Genomic DNA, 13089 nt, shown 5'->3' on the forward strand with positions numbered 1-13089 from the left:
ACTTTCAGTAAGCTGTGGCCACAGCATGCCACAGGCTTGAGGTTATTTTGCAGTTCTGGCCAGAAGCCTCTGGGGTCAGGCTCATACTTCACCCGACAACTCGGCCCCGCCATGAGCTCATCCCCAACAGCTCTGGGCTTCTGGCAGTTTCCTTGTTGAATGCTCTGTTTGTTTTTCTACCATGTGAGAGTCTCCAAAAGTTGCGTGTTGGATTTGAGGCCACTAAATCACAGGCAGTGGCTGTACCCCTATGCTCCCCAGCCCCCAGCCATCCTGCCTTATCATGTGACATACTCAGGATCTCTTTAGATGTCAAAGCCACCATGTTAGCTTCTGAGATGGAGAATGACAGTCACAGTCTTCTGGCTTTTCATTCTCAGGCAGGAGGAAGTGACTCTTCTTGTTCCCTCCATAAATGTTTTCTGAGCTCCCACTGCAGATCAGGTTTTTCAATAGTGGCTCCCTTCACTGGGAAGAGACTGCCAAGGGTTGGCTCAATGGAAACCCCTTGTCCTGCTTCACGTATTTAATTTTCATAAGAACCATGGCAAGGTGCAGGTACTATTATTTCCTCCTTTCTGGACACCTAAAGACAGCAATGTGAAGCAGTTAGCTTAGCACCCATGGCTAGTAAAGGAGTAAGGACAGGGATGCTGTGACCGGGGTTGTGGGTGGGGCACCAGGGAGCAGCATCAGATCTTGGGGATGGAATGCTGATCCTGAGAGTTTGGAGCCTTCCCTGCTTTCCGTGTGTCAGGTTGTGAAGGGTGTTCTGTGAACTACGTAGAACTTGCTTGAAGGCAGAGTGAAGACTAGTGCTCGTGTCTCTCACCCCTGAGAGACACGAGGGCAGGGACATGCGAGGGAGCTAGGACAAAGCAGGTTACATGGGGCAGGGGTGGCAGTGGGCAAGGTCCACGTGAGGCAGGTGAGAAAGCTACAGCCCGCCCTCAGGAGGTCTGACTGCAGAGTCTGTCTGCTTGTGTCATCATTACGTCATCATTAGGCTTCGCTTGCTTCCCTTACTCCAAAAATAGCACACAGATCACGTTGCGATCTTGACTAGAATTTGAATGTCAACTATTTGGTCATTGTTATATTGCAGCACCTATTAATGTGCTGTTATCTATCATCTGTCATCTATGAGATCTGTCTCAAATCTGTCAATAATCCATCTTCTATCATCTATCCAAACTGCTATCTATGTAGCTACACGTTCTTGTGCATGTTGGCACACACCTTTAATTCCAGTAAGTTCTAGGCCAGCCAGAGTCATACAGTGAGGTTCTATCTCAAAAGGAAAAATTTAATATAAAAAGAAAGATAAAAGAAGACATAAAGGTACTATGGGAAGGAAGTTCAAGAGGAGTTGGGGGTGAATAAAATCAAAATACATTGTATACATGTGTGAAATTCTCAAAGAGTAAAGTACATTTTAAAAATTGTTATCCTCTGGGGCTGGAGAGATGGCTCAGAGGTTAGGAGCACTGGCTGTTCTTCCAAAGGTTCTGAGTTCAATTCTCAGCAACCACATGATGGCTCGCAACCATCTATAATGAGATCTAATGCCCTCTTCTGGCATTCTGTCAGAATACTGTATACATAATAAGTAAATAAATCTTTTTTTTAGAAAAAATCACCTATCACCTATCATTCATCTGTCACCAACCTATCTATCAAATCTATTGGCTGTCATCTCTCTCATCTATTCCTCTCTCAAATCTGTTATCATCTATCAAAGCCTCACCTACCTTCCATCATCTCCCTTTCTACCACTTGCATGTTATGTTCAGTTGGCCGGGTAGTAAGCAGATCTCATTGGTCCATCCTGTTTCCCTATACCAGAACTCTGACATTATTTGACCCGTTCCTCCATGTCAAGATGAGGCTCCAAATAACATGCATCTGGAAGGGTGAGCAAGCACCACACTCCTGAATCCTCCCCACTTGAGAATTTTCCCACTGTCCTGTGCAAAAAGAGTTCTTAAGGTCAGAAGGTGTCCATGAAGACATTTCCCCGGCATCTTTGGCAGTTAGCTTCTACCTTCCGACATACAGATGGCTAAGTCTGCCTTGGTTTTCCTTTTAGAATCTTCCCCCTCTCCAGTTAGAACACGCGTAGACTATTTCCCAAAGTCCTTGAGCTCAAATTTTTGTTCAGATACTCCAGTGAGGTTCATTTTAATAACTAGACCAATTCAACGTGTGTTGCAGGCTGGAACTCTCTCTGCAGGTTCCAGAGTCGCCCCTGTGTCTCGGGCGCTCTGTTCATGCCTCAAGTCCCACACTCGTTTCCTGGGTCGACTTTGGCCCCCACTTAGAATTTTGCTCCTCATATTCATTTCTTTAGAATTTCTTGACCTGATTTTCTATTCATGGCTACCATTTCCGTTTTTAGCTTTTGTAATGTGACAAGTGTGCTTTTCATTGAAACTCGGTCTTGTCTTCCTGCAGCCATCACCTCCTCCAGATCCCGTGAGGATTGGCTTTAGATGTTTTTTCCTTATCTTTTATAAAGCAACTGAAACTATTTGCTCTGGTTCCTTCCCTTAATGTCCTCTTTCCCCCACACTTCTGATTTCCATGCGCCTCAACATGGCTGAGTCGCTATGCAGTGGTCCATTCTGACACCTGAGAGTTGCTCTATCATCCATTGCAAAGGTTCTGGAAAGATCTGAGAGTCCTTGACAAGGACAGAAGAGGGATGTTTGGCTTCGCGGCAGTCTTCACAACACCTAAACCAAGTTTCGCTTGCCTGTTTCCAGGGCTGTGGCCGGAGTGGCAGGTTACAAGTCACAAATAGCCCCAGTGAGAATCTTGGAAATCTTCAGCCATGCAGTTTCCGAGGAGTCTCTGACTCTTCCCTGGGACTTGCCCCTCTTCTGGCCTTATCTCAAGCAGATCTTACTCTGAGCTTTAACTCTCTGATGCAAACCTTCCCAATCTTCAGGCATTTACAGGGATGAAGGCTATGTTGTGTCCTTCCTCAAGCCCACCTGGCCTGATCCATGCATCCCCCAAACAACTCCACCCTTGCAAACCTTCCCCAGTTTCTGGCTCTGAGATACACTTCAGATCCCACGTCAGGCCTTGGCACCTTTTATTGTAAAATGGAAGGGACAGGTAGGTTCAAAAGCACCAGTACCACCGTGGCTTCACTTTGCCAACTGGAAAATCGGCTTTGAGGATTACCAAGCAAGATTCCTGAAATACAAAACACCTGCAGGCCAACATTCTTTTCAAAATGCCTACCAAGATAAAAAGTCCCTAGACCACAACAAAAGGATTCCATGCAATCCACTGAGAAACCTCACATTCTGCATTTCTCTCCTGGCCAATTGTGCAGTCTCTGAGAAGCCTACAGTGATGAAACCTCTTTATCTTTATTGAGACTGCTTCCCAAATGTGTTTTTGCAAAAGTAAATTTTTTCCCTAAAATTTACAAATGTTCCTCAGGGAAGGCATTGGCGGCGTGCCGTGCGTGAGCAAGTGCCCTGAATCGAAGACAGTTGTTCCCCTTCTGCCTTTTGTTTTGGTGGAACGCACAAAATATGTCTTAATTCGTAGGAGGAGGTGAAGGCCAGGGACAGCCTCTTTCCAGAGAGACTGCAAAACAGTCCCACTTTGCATGTCTCTGCCCTGGGTTCCTGTAATCTTTGGTGAAGAATGAAGAAGCCTCCTTGGCCGGTGTGCCCCTGCAGACCTTCCCTTCCCAACAGCAGTTTCCAGTTCCATCTCATTTGCATTGTTTATAGTCTCCAGATTTATTTCTGGCTGACAGGAGGGAAGAGGCTATCCAAGGAGGGCGAGGTAATTTAATATGGGGTGAAATGAGCTTGTGAGGCTGATTAGGGAATCGCTAAAACCTGTTAGAATAGCTGGAATTAGTCTGTTCCTATTAAAAACCGCTTTGCAGTTCCTGCCAGGAAGCACTCCCTCCTGAATCCTCTCCACCCACTCTGGCACCAGCGGTGGCCCTGTGGCCCTCCTCCAGGCCCTGTTTCGTTCCCTGTGACACTGTTAAGCACATGGCTTCGGAAGGAGCTGAATTTGTTTTCTCCATCAGCTGGTGAGCTCCAAAGACTAAAAACAGGCTTCTCCCTCCTCTGCAGCAGAGGGCCAGGCCCCTACCTGGTACTTGTACCTAGATGATGTCACAGCCAGAGAGCCTGGGGCAGCATCATGGGCCAGCACGCGCCTTCCGTCCTAAGGAAGGATGGTCTCAAGTCCTTCTGAATCATCGTTGAGCCCTGCATCTAGGCAGAGATCAGCACAAGGAATGCTAGCTCAGCCCCAGGATGACCCTACCTCCTATGTCAGTGCTGAGGGCAGCATAGCTGAGGTGGTCCTGGTGGCATTAAAAACAAGCCATAGGGAGCAGATCCCCTTTCCCTGGGAATGGAGTTTTGCTTTTCAAGTCCAAATCTAACAGCAGACCACTCAATAGCAGCCGCCCAGCCTAGCCAGCGAAGGTGCTTCTCTGCCTCCTAGTTTGATAGCCACACACTGGTTACGGAATGTGGTGTCTCCGCTTAATGTTCGGGCTAAGCCTCTGCTGCCACCAGGCATATTGCCGCTCCTCTGCTAACCGAAGGGCGGGGCCCTAAGTCGGGGTATCACTATGCCACACCCACGATTCTGTGTGGCAAGAGAGCACAGAGCATCACAAGAAGACTTCTCAGGAGTGGGAAGCCTAAGGACCAAAGCATCATGGGTTAGCCTATTTAAAATCAAAATGTACATTCTTCCTGCCTCAGCCTCCCAAGGGTTGGGGTTACAAGCTTGGCCACCACCCTACCCACCTTATTTTGTGTCTTTTTAGAAAAATTATGAAAACGTAGAACGTGTTCATTAATAAAACTTTGGAAGATACGGGAAACCATTCAAGATAGAGGAAAATTCGCTCATAAGCCCATTATAAATGTGTTTAAGGTTCAAATTAAACAGTAGCAGTACCCCTTTCTGCCCCGGACTTTTTGCTGGAGGTCAAGCGCCCTATCTTCTAGTGTTGTTCTCTTTTTAGAAAACATAGTTTATATGAGTTCATTCTTTTACATGCCGTTTAATCAGCCATTCATTCTCCAGCGGGGAGCGTGACTCTCATCTCCAGTCTGGAATCTGGTGTAGGGCTCGCGAAGTGTACGCACTGCAGAGGATTCTCTGTCCATGAATTCTGACGTTTCTGAAGCTCAAGCCCAGAAGTAGTGCAAAGATGATGATTTAGATTGGCAGAGCTACCACAGAAGTACCCTGCAGAGGAGGATAAGAGTGTTCCTTTCCTTGCCTGCTAGCATCTCTAGATGTGTCCATCATCCCGTAAGCCGTATCTGTCTGATATCTGGTGTGAACTCAGAAGAGATGTGACCTTCTCAATCATGTTCTTTAATGGGAAATTCCATTTGGGGGCAGACAACGTTGTGGGTCTTTCCCTCTGAACTGCTTGTTTCTAGCATGCACTCTCGTCCCAGGATGCTTTGTGCCTTTCCTGATTTCTTCTTGGCGGTCTCGATACTATTGTATCTGGACGGCTATGTGTGTTGCTAACATTGCCTTCTAACCTGGGTTTCTTTGACTCTCCTCTATGCGGTTTTCCAGCCCCCTGAATGTTTTGGCTGCTTAGAAACAAAACTATGCTTGTGTCTTTCTTCTGTGGGGTATGCAGAGCTGTAACTCAAAGATGTCCCCAGGCTTCTCCAAGTATAAAGAGTTTCAACAGCCTGGGTGGAGGATGCTGTGCTGTTGATTTTTTTGTTTCTCTTTTGACTTTTTTTTTCTCCACAAAGATTCTCTGGCAGCTGATCCTTTATTTTTTTTTCTCTTTGCATGTGTTACTTTACTGCTGACCTGATCCAATCACAAACCATCATTTCATCTTGTATGGTCTATAAAGGTAAACTGTAGGACCTGCCAGTATCGTGTCTATCCTTGCCGAGTGGTGGTGGTGCACACCTTTAATTCCAGTATTCGGGAGGCAGAGACAGGTGAATCTCTGTGAGTTGGAGGCCAACCTGAAATACAAGAGCTAGTTCCAGGACAGGCTCCAAAGCTACCAAGAAACCCTGTCTCAGATAAAAATAAACACCTTGCCCTGTGCTTTGGGAGGACGCATCAATATTTCGAAGACATCATTTCTCCTGAAAGTAAATTATAAATTTAACCAAGCCTATTAACTATATCATCAAACTATTTTATGAAGTTAGGTAAGTTGACATTAAGTTTCTTTCATGTGGAAAAACACATTTAAGAGTAGCCAAGAAAACCCTACAGGGGATGTACCGGAAGACATTAGAACACAGGGCAGTGCCTGTAGTTCAGGTAGCATGGCACTGGGGCTGGGCCGGATTAGTGACTGGTGGAATAGAAAAGAAAGTCCATAATTAGACCCAATCATCGGGACTTGTCACAGGATGGAAGTGGTATTTCAGATCATTGTACTCTAAACAAATATCAGTGGGACAACTGAAGAGTCGCATAATTGAAGACAAACATGGGTATCTATCTTATACCCTGCGCAAGAGTAATTGAGTGTCTGAGCAGCTAAATGTAAATGTTGAGGCCAGGAAAGAACCAGGGGAAAGCAAGGAGACGCCATTTTAATCTCTGTAGGAGAAAGGGCTTTCTAACGGTGGCTCGGACACATCATCATAAGCAAAGGTAGAAGACAGAGGACCACGTGGGAGAACATACTTATAGCATCTTTCTCTGCAGAGACAGCTCTTTTCAAGTGAGACCCCACGTGATAGTGTGAAGCTATAATCCTATCTCCCAGGAGGTGGAGACGGAAGGATAAGAAGTTCAAAGTCATCCTTGGCTACATGCGATGTTCAAAACCATCCTGGGATATAGCAAACATGTCTCATAAACAACATTGGAGAACAGGTCACCAAAATCCCAACAGAACAGTGGGGAAGAACCTGAACAGAAAATTCATTAAAACTCCAAATGCAAAAGCTGTTCCAAACATAAAGTGGTGTTCAAACGTAACAATGATGACTGAAATGCAAATTACCACATCTATTCTCACCTGTCAAACTGACAAAAACTGACGGCACATTCTGTTGGCCAAGAACATGGAGGAACAGACTTTCAGACATCAGTGGCTGGAATGCAAACGGGTACAGCCCGTCTGGAGGGAAATTTAGCAAAACAGAAAGAATATCTATAGTTGACTCAGCATTCCTGATGGAGGAAGGTCATTGGCCAATAAAGAAACTGCTTGGCCCTGTGGGTGGAGTAAACAGAACAAAATGCTGGGAGGAACAGGAAGTGAGCGCAGAGACTCCACAGCTCTCTCGGGAGCAGACGCCTCAGAGAGAGACGCCATGCTCCTGGCTCCTGGGCAGACGCACGCTATGAAGCTCCGACCCAGGATGGACTAGGCTAGAATCTTCCCGGTAAGACCGGTTCTCACAGATTATTAGAGATGGGTTGATCGGGATAACAGAATTAGCCAGTAAGGGCTAGGGCTAAAGGGCCAAGCAGTGATTAAAAGAATACAATGTCTGTGTGTTGTTATTTCGGAGCATAAGATAGCCATGTGGGCGGCCGGGTGTGGGGGACGCAGCCCTGCCGCCCCATATTACTACACATTCCCATTTCTAGATAACTGGTACCCTACAGGTACAACTCCAATGATAAAAAAAAATAATACATGCTAGAATGTTCATTGTTTCTAATTCCACAACACTTGAGAACACCTCACCATTCACACACGAGAGATGGTTGGGTAAACATGGCGAATCAACACAATTAAGTGCTGTGCAGTCCTGAGAATGAACTGGGGAAGAGCTAGCTCTGTGGACAAATCTGAAGGGTTCCTAAGATGTACTGTGTATGTCTGTATACCTGTATGTTCATGTCTATGCAGGTACATGTTTGTGTGCATATATGTACGTATATGTATGTGGAGGCCAAAGGGCAGCCTCAGGTGTTGTTCCTTGGGTATCATTTACCCTGTTTGTATGTTTGCTTGTTTGTGAAAGAGTCTCTCAGTGGCCCTGGAACTCACCAAGTAATCTAAGCTGGCTTGTTGGCAAGCCCCAGAGATCTGCTCATTTTTGCCCCTTCAGTGTTGGGATCACAAGTTTGCACCAACAGATGTGGTGGCGTATGATTTTAATTTCAACATTCAAGAAGCGGAGGCAAGAAAGATCTCTGTAACTTTGAGGCCAGCCTGGTTTATGCAAGCTTCAGGACAGCCAAGGCTGCATAGTGAGACCTTGCTTTAAACAAACAAGCAAATAAAAACCAACAACAAGAACAAAAAAATGGCCAACAAGTGCACGCCACTTCTGATGGTCTTTGGTTCCTTGTCAAGGGAAAGGTGAATTGTTTGCAATGTCAACAAGACCCACTTAGTCTTCCTATTGGTGTTTCACTCAACTCCCTCAGCGAGATTGTGCATACGTAGAGATGAGTGACTTCCATCTTACCTTCCGTCACTGCCTCTGTGCCATCCACAGATGCAGAGGGTGATGGACCATGACATCATCAGGCACTGTCAGGCAGGGAGGCACAGGAAGTGGTGTGGGGCTGCTGAGCAGCTGGCTAGCTTCCCAGCTGAGTGACAGCAATGGATCTGTAGTCTCCATTGCATGAATGAAATCATGGGTGCTGGAGCAATGGATCTGTAGTCTCCATTGCATGAATGAAATCATGGGTGCTTTCCCCACTTAGTAACTTTGGGCTTGTTGATGATGCTGGCATGTCTCATTTCAGGAATGACCATCCCCGAAGAGGACGCTGATGTAGGGCAAGGCAGTAAATATTGCCTTGTGGCCATCGGGAGGCTCCAGGTAGGCAAAAAGCCTGTCGTTTTCATCTCCAATGAGGGCTTGTTACTGTGAGAAACAAGAGACTGAGTTTGGGTGCCTCTTCATTTGGAAGTACCATGTACTCAGTATTTGTGGGGTTATGTGCCTCACTCTGGGTAAGGATAAGGCTGAGCCTGGAGATAAGGGTACCATGAAGGATACACCACAGAGGCCTTACTGTGCTGAGGGTTAGCAGACCTCTCTCCCACCTACAGGTTACTGCAGAAGTGAGTTCCTCCAGAAGTCACATCCTTGATAACCACCTTTAAGGTCTCCCACGGGCCTTGTGGGACAAAGTCCAAACTCATCATTCCCTCCTCCTCTCCTTCCCTTCTTCTTATCTCACCACATCCTCTTACCAAACCACACTGTTCCCTTCCCATGACGCCACCACTTGGTTCCCCACCTCCACATGAGTATTTTCGAGCTGTTTCTTCTACCTTGCGTTTTAGTTGCCGTCCTGCTTTCAGCATTCCTTCAGTGTACTTCCTGCCTTCACAACCCTTGAGACCCTAACTCAGTACCAATCTCCTTAGTTCACACTAGACGATGCCGCTCCCTCACAACACACAGTTCCCACCTCAACTTCGTTTGCCTGACAAGGGCCTCTGGGGTAGGGGCCCTGTCCTGTTAAAAGTGAATTCACTTGAGGCTGGAGAGATGGTTCAGTGTTAAGAGAGTTGGAATATTCTTCCAGAGGACCTAGGTTTGATTCCTAGCACCCACATGACAACTCACAACTGTCTGCAACTCCAATCCCAAGGGGAATTGATGCCCTCTTCCTCAGGCACCAAGCACAAAGGTATACATGCAGGCCAAACACTCATACACATTAAGTAAATAAATAAAACTTAAACGTTTAAATTTACCTGGTATCTGCTGTACAGTAGCTACTCAGTCAACTGGCTCATTCATTCTTTTTTTTTTTTTTTTTTTTTTTTTTTTTTGGTTTTTTCAAGACAGGGTTTCTCTGTGGCTTTGGAGCCTGTCCTGGAACTAGCTCTGTAGACCAGGCTGGTCTCGAACTCACAGAGATCCGCCTGTCTCTGCCTCCCGAGTGCTGGGATTAAAGGCGTGCGCCACCATCGCCCGGCCTTGGCTCCTTCATTCTTGCTTTGACATTCACGGTATTTTCCAAACTGAAGAAGGAAGGCATGGTTGAAATAATCCAGAAGGCTCGTGTTTCACATCTTTGGTCTCCTAAGTCTGACCATTTTCGAACAAATGAATAAGCGGTTCATTCACTTAAAACAAACACTGGGTCTTCACTGGGGTGTAAAACAAGAATGGTTGGGTGAATTCAGTCCAGAAATACGTACCTTTTGAGTCTCTACACCAGTTACAGAGAGGAAGAAGAGAGAGGGAGAAAGTGGCAGCACTGAGCACCCAGCCATCCCCCAGCATAGTGGGCAGTATCTCTTTTGGCATCACAATTATAAATTATTCTAATTATCCATTATTTCCACTGACTAATAAGGGAACGAGTGCTCAGAAATGTAAAGAAAGTGGCCAAGCATTGGTTAAATCCCCCACGCTCATCTTTCCAGTGGCACAGAAGGATTTGTGTATGAGCTTCAAGGTCTTCACCTGCGCCGTTATCCACCCTCTGTTCCAGGTGACCAGCTCTCCTGTGTGCATGGACATGAGCGGCATGTCTGTGCCCACAGAGTTCTTGTCCCGGCATAACTCCGATGGGGTCATCACATTTGTGGACCCAAGATGCATCAGTGTGATTGGCTACCAACCCCAGGTCAGTGACTAGCCCTGAGCTACCAAAAGCTGGTGGAAGATTTAGCTTCTCTCAAAATGTGTGCATCTTCCTTGTTCAAGGTTCAGCGCCATGACCTCTTGGAGAAGTCACGTCAGGGTCTAGATTCTCTGTTTGTCTAGACTGACACCCTTCCCAAGGAAAACTGTTCATCGTAAGACAGCACTACATTAAGTGGACTGCTTGTCTCCAGTCCTAGCCTTTCTGTGGCTCTCACTGAGCTTTCACAAAGGAGGGGGAGTTGAGTCTGTGTCACAATGCCCCAGGGATGTTGCTTCATCCTTTGGAGAAACCTTTCAACTTGAGGCATAGTTTCAAGCCTTTGCTCCAGATCCTTCCTGAAAAATTAGTGGCATGGGAAATGCAGGAGCCACCCAGGTGAAGCTGAGGAACCTCAATCACTTGTAGTGAAAAGCTGTGTCCTAAACCTAAGGATCTCTACCAGAGGAGACACTTAGGGACAAGTGTGGGAGGATGGAGATGTTACCAAATGAGCACTGATTTCCTAGGTGTGATCATGTTTTGGCTTTGTAGTATGCTGACATTTATTATATTAATGATAAAAGACTTTGTGAAGTGTTATAAGATCTACAACTTATTGTCAGTTGATCTAGCTAACGCACACACACACACAAAACTCCCAGCTGCATTTGCGTATGGACATCTATGAAGAAAAAGAAAGAAAATATTAGTAGCATATTAACAATTAAATCAATATAATGAACCTGCAAGTATTTATTATATATCCTTTTACCCTTTCTATAGTTTCTTAAATAAAAAAAGATCATTAAAAAAGAAGGGTTCTTTGTTCTAAGAAACAGACTTTGGGAAGCTTTGAGATGTGTTAACATGATTTATTTTAATTGTTTGTGTAATTTTTTATTTGCTTGACTTTTTATCCATGCTGGAATCAGCCCTGTGTGTAGATTTTAGAACTAGGAACAGTCCTAACCAGAAACATTATAGAGACTGTCTATAATTCTGAAGCTAAGTTCATGCGAACTGCGACCTCACCTCTCAGATAGAATAAGGGAAACGCTGATGGCCCTTACATTTCTGGACAGATCGGCGCATCCTGCAGCAGCAGCTTCCCGAGCGTCTGTGTGCTCCTGGGTGGGACATAGGTGCTGCCCCTGACCGCTGAGTCAGCTCCCTTCAAGCATCTCATGCTGATGCAGGTCCCCATCCTCGAGCTCACATCTTTTGCTGTTTAAGACACTTCCCTAGAGCGTGCTCAAGTTGCCCTTTGATGGTTTTTTGTTTTTTTGTTGTTTTTTTTTTTTTGTATTCTGCTCCCATTCACTAAACACTCGAGTTGGAGATGAAGACTGGATCTTTGGAATCACACCTGGGCTAGTGAAGGTCAATAAGGAACAGGCTTGAGGCAAGCCCAGCTATTGTGGCCTCGTTCAGCCACTCCTTTCCATTCTTACACAGTTTTAGTTTTCGTGGGCAGCATTGTCTGTTCTTGAGCTTACTTTGGATGTTTTTTTAAAAATATGTTGATTGCAGTTTGCCTCTTCCAGGCAAACAGAAAGAAAGCCGCGTTGTGAAGTTGCTGATCTGGCGCCCAAGCAAAATTAGAAACCAGTGAGGACTGAGCCAGGGCAGTTTTAGAATGGATGCAGAGAGGAGGAAGGGCCGTTCTATGTTTAACTTTACGGTGGGCAGGCAAGAGGAGGTGGGCTCGCAGGGATATAAGCAATACCTTTGTCTCCGGGGTGGGGGGTAAGAGGTGGAGAGTGGTCTTTGGGGTTATTGAAACTATCTGTCCCCTTTAGGACCTTCTGGGAAAGGATATTTTGGAATTCTGCCACCCTGAGGATCAGAGCCACCTCCGGGAGAGCTTCCAGCAGGTATTGCCCATGGCTGTTGCTGCTGCTGCTGCCTAGCGACCTACCTGGCGGTGAGGCAATGGCAAGAGGAATGGAGGCTACTGTGGGCTACCAAGCTGGGAGTGCCCTCCTATAATGTCACCCACCCACTCTGGGCAAGAGTTCAGGCAAAGGGAGTGAGATACACGAGGAAGTCATTGTCATTGTTATATGGCAGGAAAGGAGGGCAGGTTCTGAAGAGTGTCCCCAAGCACCAAGTCTAGAGAGGGTAACTGGGGAGAAGAGCCAGCTCACAGCTGACATGAGTTGTCAAGGGACAGTACAGAAGACATGGGAGATCATGCCAGAAGGAGGGGCCAAACCAGGCAGGCAGACATGCCGGTGTGGCCTGCCTGCTAGGAGGGTCCTCAGAAGTTCCTGGGTCTGACAAGGAGGAAGTAGCAGGCGGTGAGACCAGCCAGGTTGGGTCATCTCCCAGGTCACGTGATGGTAAGTAGCAATTGTTCTGAATGTGTAAGCAGAACAAAGCTCTGAAGGGCCGCTTGGGAAGCCCAGGGACACGGACAGACACACACACACACACACACACACACACACACACACAAAAGAAATGAAAGATAAGCCAGATCTTTAAAATGAGCGATGGGTCTCAAAGCTGTGCAAAACCTTTGAG

At 46.3% G+C, this 13089-nt stretch overlaps 1 protein-coding gene across 6 annotated transcripts in view; it reads left to right on the forward strand.

Moving 5' to 3' along the window:
- Positions 1–13089, forward strand: part of Arnt2 (aryl hydrocarbon receptor nuclear translocator 2) — a 143227-nt gene that overhangs the window by 95682 nt on the left and 34456 nt on the right. For all 6 annotated transcript variants that reach the window (XM_041650220.1, XM_041650175.1, XM_041650193.1 and 3 more), the window contains 3 exons: positions 8719–8795; positions 10429–10563; positions 12363–12437. In XM_041650220.1, coding sequence (XP_041506154.1) covers positions 8719–8795; positions 10429–10563; positions 12363–12437 — 287 coding nt within the window. The remainder of the gene's footprint in view (positions 1–8718; positions 8796–10428; positions 10564–12362; positions 12438–13089) is intronic.

Source organism: Microtus oregoni, unplaced genomic scaffold (assembly GCF_018167655.1).
Source record: "Microtus oregoni isolate MIOR12 unplaced genomic scaffold, Mior012 000000F_ref0000247, whole genome shotgun sequence".
NCBI classification, from domain to species: Eukaryota; Metazoa; Chordata; class Mammalia; order Rodentia; family Cricetidae; genus Microtus; species Microtus oregoni.